This window comes from Podarcis erhardii (assembly GCF_964252035.2).
Source record: "Podarcis erhardii genome assembly, chromosome: 3".
NCBI classification, from domain to species: Eukaryota; Metazoa; Chordata; class Lepidosauria; order Squamata; family Lacertidae; genus Podarcis; species Podarcis erhardii.
In genome coordinates, this window is record NC_138507.1 from 66,493,038 (window position 1) to 66,514,425 (window position 21,388).

General features: G+C 42.9%; 1 protein-coding gene across 2 annotated transcripts; it reads right to left on the reverse strand.

The window, feature by feature from the left end:
• Window positions 1-2,712: 2,712 nt before the first annotated feature.
• On the reverse strand, window positions 2,713-19,754 carry PPIL4 (peptidylprolyl isomerase like 4). Of its 2 annotated transcripts, none has more exons than XM_081854362.1 (13): window positions 19,031-19,754; window positions 16,621-16,688; window positions 16,202-16,266; window positions 15,348-15,465; window positions 14,370-14,512; window positions 12,671-12,767; window positions 11,024-11,140; window positions 10,575-10,699; window positions 10,063-10,129; window positions 8,968-9,079; window positions 7,943-8,039; window positions 7,004-7,139; window positions 2,713-3,572 (listed from the first exon to the last, which is right to left on the reverse strand). In XM_081854362.1, the coding sequence occupies exons 1-13, from the start codon at window positions 19,098-19,100 to the stop codon at window positions 3,378-3,380; spliced, it is 1,410 nt and encodes a 469-aa protein (XP_081710488.1). In that variant the 5' UTR covers window positions 19,101-19,754; the 3' UTR covers window positions 2,713-3,377. The 2 variants fall into 2 exon arrangements, with proteins under 2 accessions (XP_081710488.1, XP_081710489.1); XM_081854363.1 differs by having other exon boundaries at window positions 2,713-3,569; window positions 19,031-19,740.
• Window positions 19,755-21,388: the final 1,634 nt, after the last annotated feature.

Below are 21,388 nucleotides of genomic sequence, written 5' to 3' on the forward strand. Positions count from 1 at the left end.
AAGTGGTTTCTGAGCTCTGGGCACAGTACTGCACCTAAGATTTCAGATTAAAACTGCAGAATGGAAGGAAAGGAGGAACTTTTTCTGCCTCCCCACTTCCAGCTACTCTCTGAAGATTAGAGACCCTCTTAAGAATATAAGGGGGTAGGCAGGAGGACTTGACTATGTGAAAAATGAACATAATATTTTAGCTGCAGTTCACTCATTTTCAGCTTTGTATTCTTGTTATAAAAAAGCGCACCTAGACATTCTGTTGTTGTGCCAATAACCTAGATTTAAGGTGCCATTTAGCTCCTAGCTTTCCTAGCTTTTTCTAACACTGTTTTTCTCTATTACTATTGAGAGTTCTCCACTACAGATTTAGCCATGCACCTTAGAGTATGCACCTCTTTAAAAAACAAAAACTGGTCACAGACCACTTTCTGTACTCTCCAAGAGGAAAAGCAGAGGTCCACAGCTAGCAATATCAGAAGCTGTGTAAGCTCACTGCATAGTCCTGTGGATCCCAGATGTTGGAAGCAATCAAGTGGTAGAAGAACCCAGGCTTCAGTGTGCTGCAAAATGAGAAACCTTACAAGATATTTTGAAATGGAATTGTGAATATTTCAGTACTTTGGAAGCAAAATTAACTCACACACCTAGCCCCTACAAATGTCATGGCCTAGCATTAAGCTGGTTTGGTTTCTCATGAGAAGCACATTAAGCCCCTTTTGGAACTCCCACTGAAGGAAAACCCACCAGATCCCCTTGCTGCTGCTAGTTAAGGACATGGCAGAAAACCAGTCTGCTTAGGAAGGCAGTTGGCAAGTGAAGGCTTTTAGCGGCTAGACTGCCCTGATGAATCTGTTTCAGTTTTAAGTGTTTTAACGTTACAGTGGTACCTCGGGTTACAGACTCTTCAGGTTAGACTCCGCTAACCCAGAAATAGTACCTCGGGTTAAGAACTTTGCTTCAGGATGAGAACAAAAATTGTGCAGCAGCGGTGCAGCGGCAGTGGGAGGCCCCATTAGCTAAAGTGATGCTTCAGGTTAAGAACAGTTTCAGGTTAAAAACGGACCTCCAGAACGAATTAAGTTCTTAACCCGAGGTACCACTGTATTGTGTTAGATATCTGAGTATAAGCTGGTGTGCGAGTCTTCCCCTCCAGTTCAAAAAAGAGATCTTAAGGAGAAAAGGATTGAGGGGGATGAGATTTCTGAAAACGTACATTTGTGTCTTGGTACCACCCAAATGTTATGGATTTCCAGCTCCCACCAGCCTTATGCAGCAAGGCGAAAGGTCAGAGATTATGAAGAAGAGGAGTTTGAACTTGATATCCCACCTTTCACTCCCCTTAAGGAGTCTCAAAGCAGCTAACAATCTCCTTTCCCTTCCTCCCCCACAACAAACACTCTGTGAGGTGAGTGGGGCTGAGAGACTTCAGAGAAGTGTGACTAGCCCAAGGTCACCAAGTAGCTGCATGTGGCGGAGTGGGGAAGCGAACCCGGTTCACCAGATTACGAGTAAACCACTCTTAACCATTATACCACACTGTCTTGGTGTTGTAGTCCAAAAACATCTGGAAGACAGTAGGTTGAGGAAGTCTGGTCTAGAATGCTAAAAACTGTTCTCTCTCTTTAATAGGTAGGAACTGTCTGCCATGCATGGGAAGCTTATATTGGAGGAATAGCTTTCACCTGGAAAGCTTCACTTCTGTAAAGATTTTTTCTACAAAAACACTGGCAGCACATCATTACAAAATAGAGTATTTCAGGCACAGGGAGCTTGTGCTGGAAAGTTAAAAAGAATGTGGGAGTTTATGAAAGCTACAGCACAATCCCATGCCAGGTTACAAAGCAGCAAATCCCACAGTATTCAATGGGTCTTCCACTCAAATCAATATAGAATTACAGCCTCTCTTGTCCAGGGAGGAAAAAACCCCATATATTCCTAAGCAAGAATGCATTACCGAGATAACATTTAAAAAACAGCTTAGTTACATCCCAGCCTTTGAGAGATCTGCATATACATTACTGGCTTGTTCTTTTAATACATAACAGAGGAATACAGAGCATCTAAAAAAGAAAAAGATAAACATGTGGCAAAACTAACGTCAGTCCTCCCTCCAAGTATTTTATACCTTGGGTTGTGGTTTAATAAGCATTTCCTTTCTATACTGGCTTGGTTTTGCATGCAGCAACAAGTTCTGCTGGCTGTTTCAACCCAGACATTTCTTGTTTGTAACACTATGTTAGCTTTCTGCAGTAAAGGGGGGTTAATTACAATATTGAAGGCAGTAGAGAGAAACTAAATAGCCCTACTCTGATTCGTATTTGTAAATTGTACCTGGTGGTGGTTGTTGTTTTTAACTTTAATAATTTACAGCGTGGTGAAACGCAACTGTTTGTGAAATGTTCTAAGCTGAAATTTTCTTGGACTAAGCCAATCACCAGCAGGGCATGACTTGGTCTCTGTTTTCACTGCTACATCTTCTCAAATGAGATATTGTACCTTCTCTAATTCTGTTGTTGGCTTCTGAAGAAAGGATTCTTTTCTCATACTCTAAAGTGACATACAGAAACTTTGATGCTAGTGTGAAGTTTGCTTGTTGCTTGCCTTGCAGTAACTACAAAGTGGAGAGACTTCTTCCTGCAATGAATCTAGATCTCTGCATATAGGAAACAGCTTCAGGAAGAAGTGTGTAGGTATTAAAAAACAAACAAACAAACATGCTTCTGAATTATGAAATGTGTATTGTAAAAGATGGCCTTTTAGGGAAGGCCTCACACAACCAAAGGAATTTAGAGCTACTTTGCACGTGACAAAGTCTCTACTTGGATTATCAGTTCTGTCTAGGAACTGGATGTACCAACTGTGTATACAGCATGTGTAATTAAGACACGCAATACTTCAATACATGTAGCAGGAAGCCCCAACTGGAAGCAGGTTTCCATGGCAAAATAAAGCCCACTTCTGTCACACATAAAGACACACCCTTCAGTTGCATGCAGTTTCCTATACAGAAAAGATAACAAAGTAGGAAATTAATTATGACTCAAGTAACTCTTAAGAGCTGACAAAAATAATGTTTTAAGTATGCCCTCTACCATTAACGGCTGGCATTACTAAGGTTCCTTTTTGGTGGGTGGTGCCTGTAATAAATCAAATTATGTGGTGGTCTTGTCACCATTCCACTGTAAACTGAAAACAAAATGATTTAACTCCCCCGCCCCCAAAATACAGTCAAAATTCTACTAAATTCCACATTATAGGATGTCATCCTATAGAGCCCCAGAATCAAAAGTCAAAAAGGAAGACTGAAGGGTCTTTGGGGAGTGGTTGTAGGTCTCAAAGGCAGAAAAGCACTGGGGGAAGAGTTTGTTTTTCTTAATCCTCATTCATCTGTACTTGGACTTCTCCTTCTCTCTGGGTTTCTTAGGGCTTCTGGCTTTCCTCTTTTCCTCGTGGTATTTGTCCTTTGACTTTCGGTATCGGTCATCTCTGTCCCAAGACTGGCTACGGCTACGGCTGCGCCGCCTCTCTCGCTTTTCGCTTTTTCTTTTCTCTTCTTTCTGCCTTCGGTCAAGGTCCTGCTTTAAGAAATGTACAGAGAGTTGTAAGGATTAGAAAGGGGTAGGAATGACACAAATTAATTTGAAAAGAATACACAAGCTTGCAATGACATAATTCAGAATCAGATGTAAATGCATTCAGAGCTTACAGCATTCTTTTGGGGGCTGCGGCAAAAGATCAGTTGCACGAACAGCCTTCCTCTCAAACCATCTTTGGATACAACCTATTATCAGCAATGTGTGGCTGAAATAAAGTGGTTGCTTCATGAAAGTGGTTTTTGAACCGTGTAAAGTTAGGTTTCTGCAGCAAGGACCACTTGCTTTAGCAAAAGAATACAGAAACAAAATTTATCATGGGCAATTTTAAAAACATTAAAACTCTCCCTTCCTTATACAAGAATGTAGTTTCCTAATAATAATTTCACCATATCTGTTATCTCTACCCCACCCCCAAGTATTGTCATTAGTAAAATAGATTCAACCAACATAACTTGTATAAATAATGGATGAGGAAAGCATGCATGTTTCACAGGCTTTGTATGCTTACATAAAAGCCCTTCCCTTTCCTTTGCTTCTGTCAGGGGCTCAGGAGCAGAGGCACAGGGGAGAGAGGAAACGGAGAGCGAAGGGGAAGAATCTGAGGGCAGCGTAGGGGAGTATGACAGTGGCCCGAGAGATTCCATGAGCTTCTCCAGCGATTCAGAAGATTCCCAGAGGGGGGCGCCGATGGCCAGGGCTAGGGGGGTCCCATGGGGGACGCACCAGAAGCAAGGGGCCAGCGGGGACTCCCAAAGCAGCAGCGGGAGATCAGGACCAGCTCCCCCACCAGAGCGTAGTGGGGGGGAAGAGTCCCATGTATCAGGGCCAGCGTCTCCTCCAGCAGGGAGAGAAGATGAGTCAGGGCTGACCACGCCTCTATCGGAGAGTGAGGGAACGGTGGGGAAGTCAGGTCCAGCTAGCCTCCCCGAAGGGGGAAGCAGTGACAGGAGCAGTGTAACGGTCAGGAGAAAAGTTGCCGGCTGGGCGCGCGCGCCAAGTTCGAATGTACAGGCGCGCAGGACAGCAGAAAACCCGGATTGGGAACCAGGTCCTAAAGCCCGCCGGAGGCAGGGGGAAGACTCAGGGGACTCAGCGTCAGAAGAGTCTAGAAAGGGCAAGACCCCAGCGGACAGGTGGACCCAGAGGAGGAAAGAGCAAAGGAAGAGGTGGAGCAAGGCTAGAGTCTTAAACTGGTGTCTGGGGGGAGGAGATTCAGACGGAGCTTCAGCGGTCTAGAGTTTGAGACGTAGAGCTGCGCGCCGCGGCTTTGAAATCGAAACTGAACTTCAATAAAGACTTTTGTATATAACAAGGAACTGGCGTTGGTCCTTTGTGAGCTGGGACCTCGGGCAGCTCTGACAGCTTCAGTCCAACAAAAGTGAAAAATCTAAGCCTGATTCCAAAAATCAAGCAAATAAGGAAAGTAAGCATGTTTTACAGGATCAAGAAATGTAATATATATCTATTATATTTTGTGACATGTGTGCTCTGAACTTTTGATGCTGTTGTGCAACACTATTATTCAATGCCTTTCCTTTTAAAACAAATGAAGTCTACTACTATTTTATTTAATTTGCTTGGTTTTGAAAAAGGACATGAAGAAAGAGATGGTATCAATAAATCATACAGGAAACATCCAGTATAAGAAAGCAAGGGTGGAATTGTTTGAGGCAGGAGACCTTCAGACAGCTGAGAATGGTGCAGCTGTAGGAGCCAAGGTCATGGAAAGAATATATTGAGATATGAGAGCAGAAAGTAAAGTGATGGAATGGGAAAAGTGGATAAAGCTTAAACTCATGAACCAGAAAGCAAAAAGAGAAGAGAAACAGCAGCAAAGAGAAATGTGGCAGCAAAGAACACGCCAACCCAGAAGAAAAGCTGCTGTATTAACTTGCTCCTTAAAAGAGAAGTGCAATCAGATCTAGAGCACTTATTTCTGCAAGTATGCTACCTGCATCAGCATCAGCTTCCTTTCAGCTGGACCAGAGTTTGCAGCAGCTGCACCGTCACTAACTGTGAAAACTACCATCTGAATCCATTTCTGATGCCACAGGACCAGAGGTAGATCCTGAGTGATAAGCCTGTGGCCCTGCAGAAACTGGTTGGCAACAACTATTATCCCTGACCATTGGCTATGCTGACTAGGACTGATGGGAGCCGGGAGTCAAGCAACATCTGGAGGGCCATAAATCCCCTATTCTTGAGCTACATGACAAATTGTATCTATGCTGTAAAAAATGTAAACGATGCTCCTAAGAGACAGGGGAAAGCTAATCCTGAGCTGAGAAAATATATGTTTAGGCTGTATGGCAGGCTTCACCAACCTGGTGCATCTAGATTTTTTTGGGACACTCAATGCCCATCTGTCCTAACTAGCATAGTCAATAGTTAGGGATAATGAGATTTGTAGTCCAGAATAATCTGGAGGGTCATAGGTTTACCACCCATGATCTGGCTCTTCTGGCTAATAACCTGATATAGATGGATATTGCCACTCTGGAGATGGGGAATGCATTGTGGAGACATGGGCTTCGGTCCTAACACTGTTGAACAATTCACATTCTTTGACATGCAAATGCCCACTTGCTTACTTTCTCTAAAAAGAGAAGAAACGAGGACTGGAATCCTACAGGAATCTTCTAAAAGGGTGGCTTATGAAGAAAATCTCAACAATCTAATTGTGCAACCAATGTGCTAAATTATGCAGCACCTGTGGAGCATTGTGAACGGCATGTGGCAGCAACAGCAGCACTCTGACCCACATATGTTCCAGTTTGGCATGCAAGGAAGGCTGGCATCTAAGCGGCTGAAGCTTTCAAATAGAAATGATTGCACAGAGTTCTTGAAAGGAAGAAGGTAGAGACCAAGAGCATCTCTGTAGAACAGCCAAAGTAGTGGGAGAAACCTATAAGAATTCTGTAGAAGTGGCAAGGCTACATGTGGGGCCAACAAGGAGGAAGTATAAATGGTCAGTGAGATGTGGGGAAAAGGTTAACATATATATGAAAGTAGCAAAATCAGGAGCTGACTTTCGGCTGAGATTATGCAGACAAGAACTGGACAATGTTAAAACATTTCACAATACAGTGGTACCTCGGGTTAAGTACTTAATTCGTTCTGAAGGTCCGTTCTTAACCTGAAACTGTTCTTAACCTGAAGCACCACTTTAGCTAATGGGGCCTCCCGCTGCCGCCGGAGCACGATTTCTGTTCTCATCCTGAAGAAAAGTTCTTAACCCGAGGTACTATTTCTGGGTTAGCAGAGTCTGTAACCTGAAGCGTATGTAATCCGAGGTACCACTGTATATCTACTGGGTGTTGACTGAAGTGTGATGAAAACATTCCATGCATCTGACCCAATATTTCCCTGATGCAGCAACACATCATTAAACTGAAAGGACAAGAGCCCAGCACCTTAGACTTTTTGGACCTCTTCTCATCCTCATCGGTATCATCTGAATGGTGGCGTTTCTTCTTCTTTTTATCAGAGTGCCTGTGACTTGTTTTGCCGTCATCCTCTTCCTCCTCCAATATAAGGTCATATCTTGAGCTAGAGCACTCTGTTAAGGAAAGCTTGGGAGACCGATATTAGGGTTAGCCAACAAGTTGGCCAACAGAGTAACACCTTGCAGCACTATCAGGCAAAAACTGGATCCAGGAGAATAAAATGACAAAGTAAAATGGTCCACTTCAGTGCACCTCTGGATTTATTTCTGGAAGGTCAAAGCCAGCGAATGCACATTATCATTTTAACTGCATAACAAAAACAAATGCCACCCCCACCCCATTTCACAGCTATTCTAAGGCACTATTCAAATGGCACAAGTAGGGAACAAAAGCTGTCAAAAGATATTTCTGCATAGAGATGATGGTTAGACCCCATGTCACAGCATCTGTAATGGGTTTACTATGTGGTTCAGCCAGATTGTACAGTAAGACGACCCAGGCAAGCATCATCAAGTCTGAGGGAGGCAGCACTGGCAGGGCAAGTAAAACACACAAGCTCCCACTAGCTGGGGCTATTTTGTTTTGGTGAAGGAGTTGGAAACGCCAATTGAAAAGTGATTTCCACATTTCTAAATTCAACTAAGATTTTAACTAAATAAGTGAATTAAAATTTTACATGCACAGAGTTACATCGCAAAGGAGTTTACATACAAAAACTACTAGTATGAGAAACAGTTATTAGAAGTTAAGGTAATAAAAATCTATCTACAAAAATAAAGGAAAAATGTTTTTGCAATCCCACTAGAAACCTATACCATACATATCCAGGTTGTAGGCTTTTTACTCATAAATAGTAAAACAGGAATTTTTAAAAATAACATACAATTATTTAGTTGCAAAGGATACTCTTGCTTTGGCTTCACCTTCTCCTTCAAACTTAATTTAGGAGTTTTGTCACGGTCCTTTTCATATTCTTTGAAATCCTCCTTAGTATACTTCCCACCTGTTTATAGGAAGAGAGATAAGCTGCCATTGATCTTGAATGCAAGTAAGACAAAAATCCCAAGTCACCTCCACACCTCAAATTTGGAATTGTCAAATTAATAAATAATATAAAACTTTTTAAAATGTGGGAGAGAGGGAAAATTCACTGCTTAAATGAGTATCTTTAGCTATGTGCTGCCATCTTATGGTTCAAGGTCACAAAATGCAATTGGCTAAATATTTTGTAGAGTTGAGGTTCCAAGCTAGCAAGAAAGGATTATTCATCAAAGAAAGAGAATTGAGAGAAAGGACTCCTGCTAAAATAGTCATTAATGTCTCCCTTTCTTGGTCTACAGATTCTCATGCACAGCAGAGCATATGTGCAGCTGCACACCAAAACTCCACCACATTCTCATCTCCCTAACAGAAGCTCTGAATGTTTGGGTATGTCTGTGAGTCTCAGTACAAAGAATAAATAGATTTTTAGAAAGGTAGTCAATTCAAAAAGTTTGAGAAACATTCACTTTCAATGCTCATTGCCTCCCAGTTCCCCCAGCTTCTACTGGCTGCTACCATTGGGGATCCCACAAGTGGCTCTCCTGATTGTCTGCATATTTGATGGCTAGCTGACTTGGCTAACAGAACTAGGGAGGGACACCTCTGTTCGTTCTAACACCTTCCCACCAGCCTGGTGTAAGGGAGAGGGTTGGATTGCTTTGCCCTTATTCTCCACCAGCACAAAATACTATACACTACCCAATTTGAGAAGCAGGGTATTTATAGGATGCTAACTGGGAAGAGATCACATTTTATGGTTGTTTGGCAATTTCATAACTAGCAAACCTGAATGTGACTGCATCAAAAGCTAATGTTTGTCTGCTCTCCTAAAGGAGAACTGATGGTTATAATAAAAAAGAGTTATAGATATAATGTGTAAAATAAATTACCTTTTCCTTTCCATTTAATCTTTGCAACAGACTGGCTAAAATCCACATGTATCCGCCTGTCATCTATTAAAACATTATCCATCTTAAAGTAAGCTTTCTCACAATCTTCTTCCTGGTACACATTTTGGAGAAATGTAAAGTTAAAATTAGAAGATGACATTTAAAAAAAAACCAGCAACGGCAGTATATGAATGGAAAAAGTAAATTCCAGTAGCTTAAAAGTCCTCATGCTTCGGATGAGGAACACCAACTGTTGTGTTGGCACAGTGATATTGTGTCATCCATTATTGTAGAGATTTGTTTCAACTTAAAATGTTTGGTATCAAGTTTGCGTAATGAAACCCCAAATGTTTCTACGCGGTGGTTATCCAAAAATGCACTAATCTATCTGTATGGTCAAGGAATCCAAAACCATTTCTGCCACAGCCCTGTGCAACCTACACACCACAACATCACTACTATTCTATGTATTCATTTATGAGGAGAATTTAAGAGAAGCAAATCAAGAGCCTAGTTCTTCCCATGCATTAAGAACTGTCAAGCCATTTTCAATTTCTTAAATGCATAAACTAAACCAGAAACTGAAAGGAGCACAAGCAACATTCTCCCAGGATAACCAACTGTGGAATCAGGCACCCAAACAGGATCTGACTTTCTGAAAGTTTAGGGAATATAACATTTACAACCATTAATTCTCTCACGAGCCCAGTGAAACTGGTCACTGTAAGCTATATTTTATGAACGGGGATCTAAAGCTGAGAGACAGTAACTTCCCAGAAGTCACAGAAATGAACCTACAGCAGAGCTCATTTGGATCTTCCTAGATGAGCATTATACACTATCCAGGACACCAGAACTGTTCCAGCAGAAAATACTTTCCTAAAACTCACAACAGAAGATTTGTCATAGATTTTGGGTGTGGGTGAGTTGTACTGTTGCTTTGAATGTCATAAGCTGCTCCACCTTTGTAATTTTATTAGCAGCATTATAAAACCATTTCATAAGAGACAGGTAGAACACACCTTTAGGTTTTACCCTCCTATAAAGATGCTACATAAAATGAACTGTGAGTACAGTTTTTGCGAGGCCACATACCTTTTCAAACTCGATGAAAGCATAGCAGAGGGATTCACCTGTCTTCCAATCTCGAATCACTTCACAACTGAAAAATGAGTAAAGCATTTTGTTCTGGAAATCGCAGGACAACGACAACAGTGGTATGATATCAATGGGCTGAAACCTTCCTCAACAAGTCTCCAATAAAAACAGCTCTGTATCTGCTAACATGGACCACTTTTTCCATACTAGCCATCGCTGTTAGGTCTAAGACCAGAAACAGAGGGCTGCCTTCTACACCACAAATTCTGGATATAGGGTGGCTTCATAAGCAATTGTTGCATCAGAAGACGCAAAATGCATATGGATATGTGTTAAAAATGCAGGTCTTGAGAAACCCAACATTATGATTTGGATCCAGACATCTTCGTCTGTGAAATAAAAGATTTATGACTGAAACAAACCGAAAGCAGAGCAATCAGTCCCAGAAAGGAAGAGTTTTAAAATTACTTGCAAACTTCTTCCTTCTTGTGCCGATTTTCAATAATTACCTTTTTATTGGTCCGAATCGGGAAAATATGATTTCAAGGTCTTCATCTGTTGTCACAGGATTAAGTTTGCAAACAAACAATACATTTTCAGGAGGCTTGATGTCTGCATCAGGCAAGTCTCCAACCTGGAATACAAGTGTGATATGAGAGGAGATTTTAGTCCCTCTTTATACAGAATCTCAGGCAAGTCACATTTAGACATGTTTTGACATGTAATTATTTAACATATACAACCTTTTAAGCATGCATAAAATCCTTCTAATTTATCTTTTTGTCCCATTGCAAGATCAATTATTAGATTTTTTTTAAAAAATTGAACCTACATCTAGATTCAACAGACAGTCCTAGTAATCATCATACCTGATGCTGCGATAGCTTTATTTATATTCACAAAAAGCACATGCATATCTGCAAGGCTGACTTTGAGTTAAATAATTGAACATATTTACCATTTCCAAAAGAATAGCCTTAGTTTTTGCTTCTTTCTCTGCCAGGATTTCTTCCACTTCATCAACAGACCTTCCTTTGAAGTCATCAATCTCCTCATCAGCTCCTATTCTTCCACTCTGTCTTATATTTAAAACAAATAAAAGAAAAACAGCTATTTAATAATATTTAGCCAGTGAGTATATATTGTTGCTTTTTTTCAATCCATTTGTGACTCAGTGCATAGCTGAACTGAAACTAACTTTACTGCTTGAACACAAATTGTAAACATACACAGGAAGACATACAGAAGCACTTTACAATCATTATATAGATGTGAGTTCAAGCTTAAGAGATTGATTACAGTCCTGTCCACAGTACAGTCAAACCTTGGCTCCTGAACAAATCGGCTCCCGAATGATCGAAACCCGGAAGTGAGTGTTCCGGTTTTTGAACGATTTTCGGAAGCCGAACATCCGGCACGGCTTCCGATTGGCTGCAGGATGCTTTGGTTTCCGAACGTTTTGTAAGTCGGACGGACCTCCGGAACAGATTCCGTTCGACTTTCAAGGTACAACTGTACTGTGTAGCTTACCCTTTTTGAAATTATACACTCAGCAAAATGTAAGCCGTTAGCACAGGTTTACATATATCACAATAATCTATATTGTGAACCACCAGACACGAACATGCTTGATGACAATTGTAGCAGTTAATTTGTATTTTTCTCCTTCTAGTAAGAGTTACAGGATGACCCTTATTTTTCTCAATTCCACAATGAATGCACCAATTGTTCTCCCTATTTTCTTCACGTTTTAAAACCTGGAAGGGGAGGGGTGTAGATGCAGTTCCATTTCTGAAGTTCAAGGTAGCAGTGTATCTATAAACCTAAAGTTGCCTGCCATATTAATGTCTGAAGCACAGGCATATAAACCTGCGCCTTAGGAGGCATAGCTACACAATGTGGCATGGATAGCACATGTGCCTGTTTGCCTGTGAAGACACTTATCCTCCTCATCTTTGGCCAGACATATGCCTCCTTTGGAAAATACACAGGTATGTCTTTTACATTTCACATATTGCACCTCCATGTTTCTGCAGGCATTGGGTTGTGTGCAGCCATGCATTCCAAATAAAAATGGAAGATATACCCAGAAATAACAATTTTAATAATCTGTCTGCTTGAATGTTTCAGCCCTTGAAAATATAAATTCTTTCACATCGCAAAGTGTTAGCGCCAGTCTAACATAGTTTAATCAGAGATTGATGAATGCCTTTCAGGATAGGCTTTTTTTAATGACATTGCTTATTGAATTGGGAGGAAAGAAGCAGGTGGAGGGAGAATATCCTTCTGGGAACCATTCCTCATGCAAGTCAGAGCTCCAAAAAATGCACTCTGCTGAAACTGAAAAACACACATTACTATTGTCCTTGAAGAGGACTCATTGTCAAGACACAGCTTGATTTTTGTTTCAGTAGTAAACTTTCCATCTCCACCAGTTCAGGTTCACTTTTTTCTTTTTGTTTTACTCTTCTTTTCATTTTGCATCTGTTGAATGGGCACCATGATTAAGGACTGAGGGTTTGGGTGCTGGTGGTAAATATTCCTTGTTTATCTATTTTCTGATCTCCCTCTCCAGTATCAAAAGAAATTAAATAGCAATACTCACATCCAACTGTTCCTTGGTAGGCTCTGGTGAACGATCTGGTATTGCCAAACCAGGAGGGTCATCAAATGGATCATCCAAGATCACTGTATGGTTTATCCTAGACAACAATTGCAGTAAAAGTAAAGGATAATTTCATGCATATGTGTGCACTGTGGCAACAGATGCATCCGTAAAATACACTCACACACTAACCTCCCAGATGGATAATCAGAATCTGTAAGAAAGTATTTATGTCAAGTACAGTGGTGCCTCGCAAGACGAAATTAATTCGTTCCGCAAGTTTTTTCTTCTTGCGAGTTTTTCGTCTTGCGAAGCACGGTTTCCCATAGGAATGCATTGAAAATCAATTAATGCGTTCCTATGGAGACCGCTTGCCAGGCTGGGGGTGCGGAGAAGGGCTTTTCTCCCCACCGCAAGCCTTCAGGACAGGTACGGGAACAGAGGGGAAGGTGCTCAGCGCTTCTCCTCTGTTCCCGGGGCTTGCGGTGGGAGGAGGGTTTTTCCTCCCCACGCCAACATTCAGAACAGCATTCTGAAAGTTGGCGGTGGGAAGGAAAACCCTCCTCCCACCGCAAGACTTCAGGACAGCCATCCGAAGGCTGGCGCGGGGAGAAGGTCTCTCCACCCCACCACCAGCCTTCGGAGCAGCCATCCGAAGGCTGCCGGTGGGAGGAGGTCTCTCCGCCCCGCCGCCAGCCTTCGGAGCAGCCTTCCGAAGGCTGGCGGCGGGAGGAGGTCTCTCCGCCCCACCGCCAGCTTTCGGAGCAGCCATCCCAAGGCGGGAGGAGGGCTCTCCGCCCCGCCACCAGCCTTCGGAGGAGGTCCGAGGACAGTGGGGAAGACGCGCTGCGCTTCCCCGCTGTCCCGGAGATTTCCCTATGGGCTTTCGTCTTGCGAAGGAAGCCCATAGGGAAATTCGTTTTGCAAAGCGCCTCCAAAACGGAAAACCCTTTCGTCTAGCGGGTTTTCCGTCTTGCGAGGCGTTCGTCTTGCGGGGCACCACTGTATGGCACACAGCCAGAAAGGCAATGAACAGAGCATCACTGTATAGTGCAGGGCTCTTGCAGTTTCCCAAAAGCATGTGAGCTGGCTTTTGTTGGAGGAAGGTTCAGATCCTAGTGCAGCATATAACTGCAGAGATATTCTCTTGGCTAAAAGAGAAGGCAAATCATATTTGGCCAGTTCATAAGACTGTCGCACTGAAAGTGCGTCCAAAATAGCCAAGAGCTGATGATCATACAACTGACTGGCAACGATTTCAGAACATACCCCCCAAAAGTTAAGAAAAATACCATCATGTAATACACAACTGAGGTCACCTGACAATGAAAAGCTGCATATAAACACATTAAATAAATAATAAAAACATTATTTTGTGGAATTCACTGCTTCTGAAGATGGTCATTGTAACTAGTTTGATTGGCTTTGAAAGATGAGTTCATTGAGGATGGGTCTAGCAAAAACGTTTGGCATGATAGGCCAAATGGACCCTTTAGTGTGAGAGGTGGTATACCACTGATCAGAAGGTATTGGGATGCGGCAGTTGGGAACAGGTATTGATTGCTATGTCCTGCATGTGGACCTCTCAAAAGAACCTGGCTGACCCCTGAGGGGGATGCTGGACTAGAAAGACCTTTGGGTCTGATCAAGCACGGATTTTCTGATATATGTAGCCCATAAAAGCAAAAGAGAGTCGAACCTGATGTCTTGATATGGAACAAAATCCTTGTCAACGAAGGCTTCATTAATTTTCATCAACACATCCATGCCTTCTGTTACTTCACCAAAGACTGTATGTACACCATTCAGGTAATCCAAGTTGTCTCCTGTAGTAATAAGAAACTAAAAAAACAACAACACCACAAAAACTATTTTGAGTTAACTGCATGGCGGAAATCTCCAGGTATTTTAAGATGCTTCCTTTGAGACTGTTTGCTATCAACAGCAGCTTTCAATATCATCAATCATTGTATATTCTGAACGGGATTAGAAACTAGAGGCAATATATTGTTTTTTCTGGAGGGCAGGTTCCAGAAGAGAGGCTATTGTAATATGTTATGTGTTGCATGTGGGGCTGCCTTTTAAGATGATTTGGAAACTTCAGCTAGGACAAAATATAGAAGCTTGCCTGTTAATAAGTGCAGACTGATATTCACATGCCTGTTTTGAAACATTTGCACTGGTTGCCGTTCAGTACCATGTGGAAATATTGGTTCTCAGTTTTAGGTCCTGACTCTCTCAGGGATCATTTCCCTCCCCTCCCAAAGATTACACATTTACATTTTTATGCCTTTCCAAACCTAAGAGTGCTAAAGTCATGTAAAAATCTAACACATTTTAAAATTTGCATAATTGCCACAAGATTAAGAACCATCTCATCTTGCTTGACACTGTGAACAAGTAAAATAAGACAATACTGTATAGGAATTTTGTGCATGTGCTTTATGGTGGTTTTTAGAGTCAATGCTCTTCTATTATCCACAATGTCAATCTATGTAAGTATTAGTTTTGGTTTTTAATGTTGTGGCAAGTCTTGTTAGTAGCTGTTCTTTAAGAACCTATCTGTATCATGTGCATGGATTATGCCCAGTCAAGTCGTTATTTTAATTCTTTGTGGCATCACTCCTTTCACTTATCCCAAGTTTCTTGTAAGACTCTTCCAGTACTGTGGACTGACCTGAGATCCATGCTGATCACTGCCATTGTTCACCATTGACACTGTACCCCTTTTCTTGTGTTTAATTCTTGGCACTTTTTCTGTTTCAAAAAATCTAGCTTGGTCCCCATACAATTTGCTGAAACACACAAAGGTAATATTAAGACAAAAAAACTAAACAAATGTTATAGTCTACTTACATCTTTCCTCCACAAGAATAGAAAATGATCAGTTATTGGCGGTGCTCGTAATACTGCTAATTAGTGTTTTAAACTTCATTATAAGTGCCTCAGTCCAACAATCAGTTTAAAATGCTCCAATATGCATGCAAAGCTCTTCTATTAAGATCATCACTATTTGTTTCAATGGGAGACCAAGATGCAAACATATTCCTTTCAAATGAATAGGGTACATAAAATAATGTAGGAACTCTCTGTGCGCCTAAGAAACTCTTAATCAGGTAACTACACCCACGTTCACAAGCTTTTAGAACTGCTTTTAGAAAAACAATACATTTGCCTTGATCTGTCAAGCATGCATCTAGTTCCATGTGTTCAAAGGAGTGGTGTGAATCTTGTTGGATTGGCTACGGAGATGAGAAAAATATTCATTTCCATTTTTAAAAGAGTAATGTTCCATACAAGGGAATCTCCCTTCTTTAGACAGCTGAACACAAAATTTGTCAGCATTACTGGAGGGGGAAGAACACCTAAGATAGACAGTCCAGATAAGGTCTATTGGTCTTTCTGCTGGGTTTAATTACCCAATGAATTGTCCATTCCAATGCATGTTTACTTGGGCAAAGGTCCCCCAGTGTCCAAAGAGACTCACTTCCTGATAAGCATACATAGACTCAAGATCTAAATGAAACTCACCAAAAAATTGATTCACCTCCACGGCCAGTCCCCTGTGGGTCTCCAGTTTGTATGATAAAATCTCTCTGAATGAATACAAAGCACATATAAAAAGTTCTTTAATGTTACCTATCACCATAGTTTATTATTATTTATTAAATTTATATACCACCCCTTTATCCAAAGATCACAGGGCCGTTACGAGTTTTAGAAAAATAGGTTTATTAAAATTTATTGCTTGCACTGACGTTTGTATGATGCAGACTGCAAAGCTATTATTTCCAATATACAGGTGAAGTGAGCTAAGATCTCCTAGATCTAAGTTCAACTCTCTTTATCAACTGTATAGCACAAAATCTTTAAAGTGTTTAGTGATTTAAATGTTCAGTTAAAAAAATAAAAACCATGACAAATACTAATCAATCATAACAAATACTTACTTGTATATTATGTATAAGGCAGTAATTGTAGTACTTGATTTTGCAGAGCTTCAGAAAATTCAGGCAAGCTGCAAGAAATTTAAAGCAAATGAACCAGTCTGCATGTTTTGCTTAATAAAAGAAAACTTTCACTGTTCCTCCATTATACGTAAGAACAACAAAATCCACAACACATCAAGGCCTGCAATAAGAGGCTAGTAGAAACAAACCCTGTGCCAAGGTTGTCACTCTAGTCAACCCTTAACGGAAATTTCAGAATAAAGAAGTCATCCTAAGTAAAATAACAGTGAAAGGATGGTGTTCAGATGTTAAATGGGGTTGCACTCCCTTTAAAGGAGCAGGTGTGCAGTTTAGGAATGCTTCTGGAACCACGGCTGTCATTGGAGGCACAAGTAGCCTGGATGGTGCAGCGTTTTCCACCAGCTTTGGCTGGAGGCCTAGATCAGGAGTCGGCAAGGTTTACCTCGCTTGGGCCGGTTCACTCCAGCAGAAATCCCTCCGTGGGCCAGATCACATGCGCGGCCGTGATTTCCGGTGTCTGCATAGATGCGATTTTTGGCACCTGAGCATGCACAGATGTGATTTCCAGCACTGCAGAAGCGAGTCCCCGTGCTGTACTGGTTTAGCGCAGTGCATGGGGACTCGCCGAGCGGGCGGCTTGGTGGCGGTTTGTGGGCTGGTTAAATGACCCCTGTGGGCCACTTGTGGCCCATGAGCCTTAGGTTGTCTACCTCTGGCCTAGATGCTACTCTGTCTGGACAGAGATAACATAGATTCAATTATTTATATGCTGGTAACCTCTAGGTTAAACTACTATAATGCTTTATACATGGGGCTGCCTCTGAAAACAGTTCAGAAGTCACACTGTTGCAAAATTTAGTGGCCAGATTACTAACTGAGACCAGAAGCTCTGAATAAAGGTAAAGGTAAAGGGACCCCTGACCATTAGGTCCAGTCGTGACCGACTCTGGGGTTGCAGCGCGCATCTCGCTTTACTGGCCAAGGGAGCCGGCGTACAGCTTCCTGGTTATGTGGCCAGCATGACTACGCCGCTTCTGGCAAACCAGAGCAGCGCACGGAAACATCGTTTACCTTCCCGCAGCAGAATGAGGAGCAAAGCAATTTCCCTTCAAATCTGCTCTGGAAAGTCCCCAGCCCTCCAAATTAATTTAGGAGGGATGTGCAGGGGAGGAGATGCTGCTTCCCTCCCTATTCTGCTGACAGACTCCTTATGGTCAGCTGAGCAACACTCAACACAATCCTAAAGGTAAAGTTACCCCTGACCATTAGGTCCAGTCACAGACGACTCTGGGGTTGCGGCGCTCATCTTGCTCTATTGGCCGAGGGAGATGGTGTTTGTCCGCAGACAGCTTCTGGGTCATGTGGCCAGTAAGACTAAGCTGCATCTGGCAAACCAGAGCAGCACACGGAAACGCTGTTTACCTTCCCGCCAGAGTGGTACCTATTTATCTACTTGCACTTCGTGCTTTCGAACTGCTAGGTTGGTAGGAGCAGGGACCGGGAGCTCACCCCGTTGCAGGGATTCGAATCCCTGACCTCCTGATCGGCAAGCCCTAGGCTCTGTGGTTTAATCCACAGCGCCACCTGAGTCCCTTACAGAAGGTCTGAGTACAGTACACCAATTCTGTCCAGATTGCAATAGCTAATGATTAGTTTCTGTAATCAATTCAAAGTGCTTATTTTGCCTAGCAAGCCCTATAATTCAGGACCTCAAGGACCGCCTCTTCCCACATGAACAAATCCAGACCTTGAAGTATTTATCATATTCACATAGATAAACAATTAGAAAAACTTCAGTTCCTTAATCTTTGGGTGTCAAGCTACTGCCATAGGCATGAGGCAAAACCAATAAATGAAGCAAAGGAAAGACTGCATTTTAAAAATAATCCTGGTAGGACTCCTGAAGAATCAACGAAAATTGTCTCCTGGAAGCAACTGTACTTGTAGAAATATATATCCCAAGAGAGACTGTGCTAGAGGGTCTACGCTTTGCTCTCAGTATCTACAACATTGCAAAGGATGTTGTTTTACTTCCAGACTGCAGAGTCTAGCCCAGCCTTTCCCGACTTGGTATCCTCTAAATTTGGGGGCCACAACTCCCTTCAGCCCCAGCCAACATGGACTACGGGAGCTCTAGTCCAAACCATCTGGATGACACCCTCCCACCCCCAAAGGAGGGAGAAGGCAGGTCGAGCCACTTGGAGGCACACCACCTAGGACCGGTCCTGCGGGGCGGTGTGCAGAAACCCAACCGGTGCAGCGCAGAAATGCAACGAGGGAGGAAAAACTCCATGGCGGCTCCTGAAGGCCGCGCCGGAGAGGGACACTCGGGAGAGGCATCCGCAGCCTGTTCAGCCTTCTGCTGGCGGACGCCGGAGCTTCCTCTCACCTCTCGGCCTCTCCTCCGTGTACAAGTCGATCACCAGGTCTCCCAGCGTGGTTTCCAGAAGCACCGCCATGGCGCCTCGCTCCGCTTCCCGGCGGCCTCCCTCGCCCCGGAAGGAGCCGCCTCAGCGCCGCTCCGCCTTTTCCTCCCCTGCTTGGCAACAGACTCACGCACTCAGAAGCCGCCGCCTCCGTTGACTTTAGGCACCATTTTGTGGCGGTGGTAAAAAACCGCCCGGAGAAAACACTGGGTTTCCTATAGGTGTGACTGGCCGGAGCGGGAGCGGGACCAGCCTGTTCCCCATAAAACAGGTCGCAGCAGAGGCAGAAGCTTCTGCTCTTTCCGGCGAGGCAGGTCGTGCTTCGCGTGGTGAAGGCGCAGCGCCCCTGCCTGGAAGTGACTGCAGTGCGAAACTTCGGCCTGCAATTCTGACATCCGCTCGAGCGGGGGATGCTTGAACTACCTGCGCGGACCTTGGCTGCAAGTGCAACCCGAGAACTGCCTTATCCCTACCTCTAACCTGCGATAGAGTGGTGATTTTCATTGAGCTCCTGGAAGTCGCTTTCCACCACAGACTACAGACCCCATAGTATAATTGCATTGGCATTGGTGGGGCAAAGTTTCAAATACTTTAAACTCACAAAAACACATTTTTAAAAACCGCTATGACATAAATCCATCCTTCCTTCCTTTCGCCCACTCACAACTGTTCGGAATTTCTCCAATGCAGTCCATGGGCAGCTCTAACTTCTTTCTCCTGGAATTAAACAGCTTCAGGAAGAGCCTGGATGTTCGGTCTCACTGCTCTATCACTCTAACTAAACTTTCTATCTCTATGGTTACAGCAGCTGGAAGCAGTGCCTGCAGCGCCGCGGCCAAACAAACCTCTCTGAACGCGCATAAACTGGGGAGGGGGCGCTGCCCGTACCTAACAGTAAATTGTGCTTTGTGGAGGGCATACACATATTTCATAAGAACCACTCAGCCTGCAATTTGCTGTTTCCCTTTCAATTGCTTCTTCCCTCTGAGCCACCAGGCATAGAAAAATTCAGGAGTAAAACCATGGGCGTAGCCAGGATTTTTGTTAGAGGGGCTGGACTTTTTTGGGGGGGGGGGCAGAACCGACGTAATTGGTCAGTTTGTTAAGTATTTCTATTATTTTACTGTGCTTGATCTGGGGGGGGGTGCAACTGCCCCCCTGCCCCCCACTGGCTATGCCCATGAGTTAAACTGAAACAATAAAGGAGTAATGGCTAAGTAATTATTCATATGTCCCCATCAACATTCAACATAGCAACTGTAAATCATTCACTAAACAAATGGAAAGAGATCCCAGTAGGCATTGATTTGACAGAACAAAGTGGTTTAGGAGGAGTTATTGCCATCAATCTCATCCACAAACGAATCAACCACATTACATTCACAAATTCTCAAAATACGTTTTTACTCTTGACATGTTTAGATTCCCAGGTTTGAACACTTTTTTGTCGGGGTGGGGTAGGGATAAAGTAATTTCTTTCCAGGCACAAACTTGATTTTAATTACTGTACTACAGTACTTGTGTCCCATTAATAGACTGGCTTTTTGCGGCACATTGATTTCAATGGGATTAGGCAATCTGGATCATGCAGTGAGCTGATTCATGTCCTGATAGTCCATGTGAAATGGACTAACGTGCATTTTGCTTCATATTAATTTTTTTATTATAAAAAATAACCTGATTTTTAGTGCTTCCTCAGACCCTCATGAGATGGCAAAACAGCCAAGTGTTGCACTCTTTTTAGAGAGGCAACCATACCCACCTTTAGAATAACAACTTACTCATTAACCTATTGCATTGGTAAGTGTGTTCAGGATTGCAGCGTCACAGCCTCTTAAGAACATAAGAGCCATCCGCTGGATCAGGCCAAGGACCCATCTAGTCCAGCCTCCTGTTCTCACAGTGGCCAACCAGATGCCTGCAGGGAATCCCCAAGAAGGACTAGAGCAAGAGCACTCTCCCCTCATGCAGTTTCCAGTAGCTGGCATTCAGAAGCACTCAGCATTCAGTTGCCTCTCACCTTAGACAGGGAGCAATAGCCATCATGGCTAGTCGCCACTGCATTGTTTACTCTTATCTGTTGCAATTACAACAGATGACTACCACAGAGATGGCTATTCCCACGGTGACATTTCAGCTTTGCAATACTCTGCCCAGAGAAGCTTGCCTGGTGCCCACACTAATGTATTTCTGGTGTCAAGGAAAAGCCTTTTTTCAATTACCAGGCTTTTAAACTTTATCTGTTTTACTTGGAACATTTTAGACTGGTGTTTTGTTTTGTTTTCCAAATAAAAATGCTGCCTTTTGCTTTGTTTCAGCTT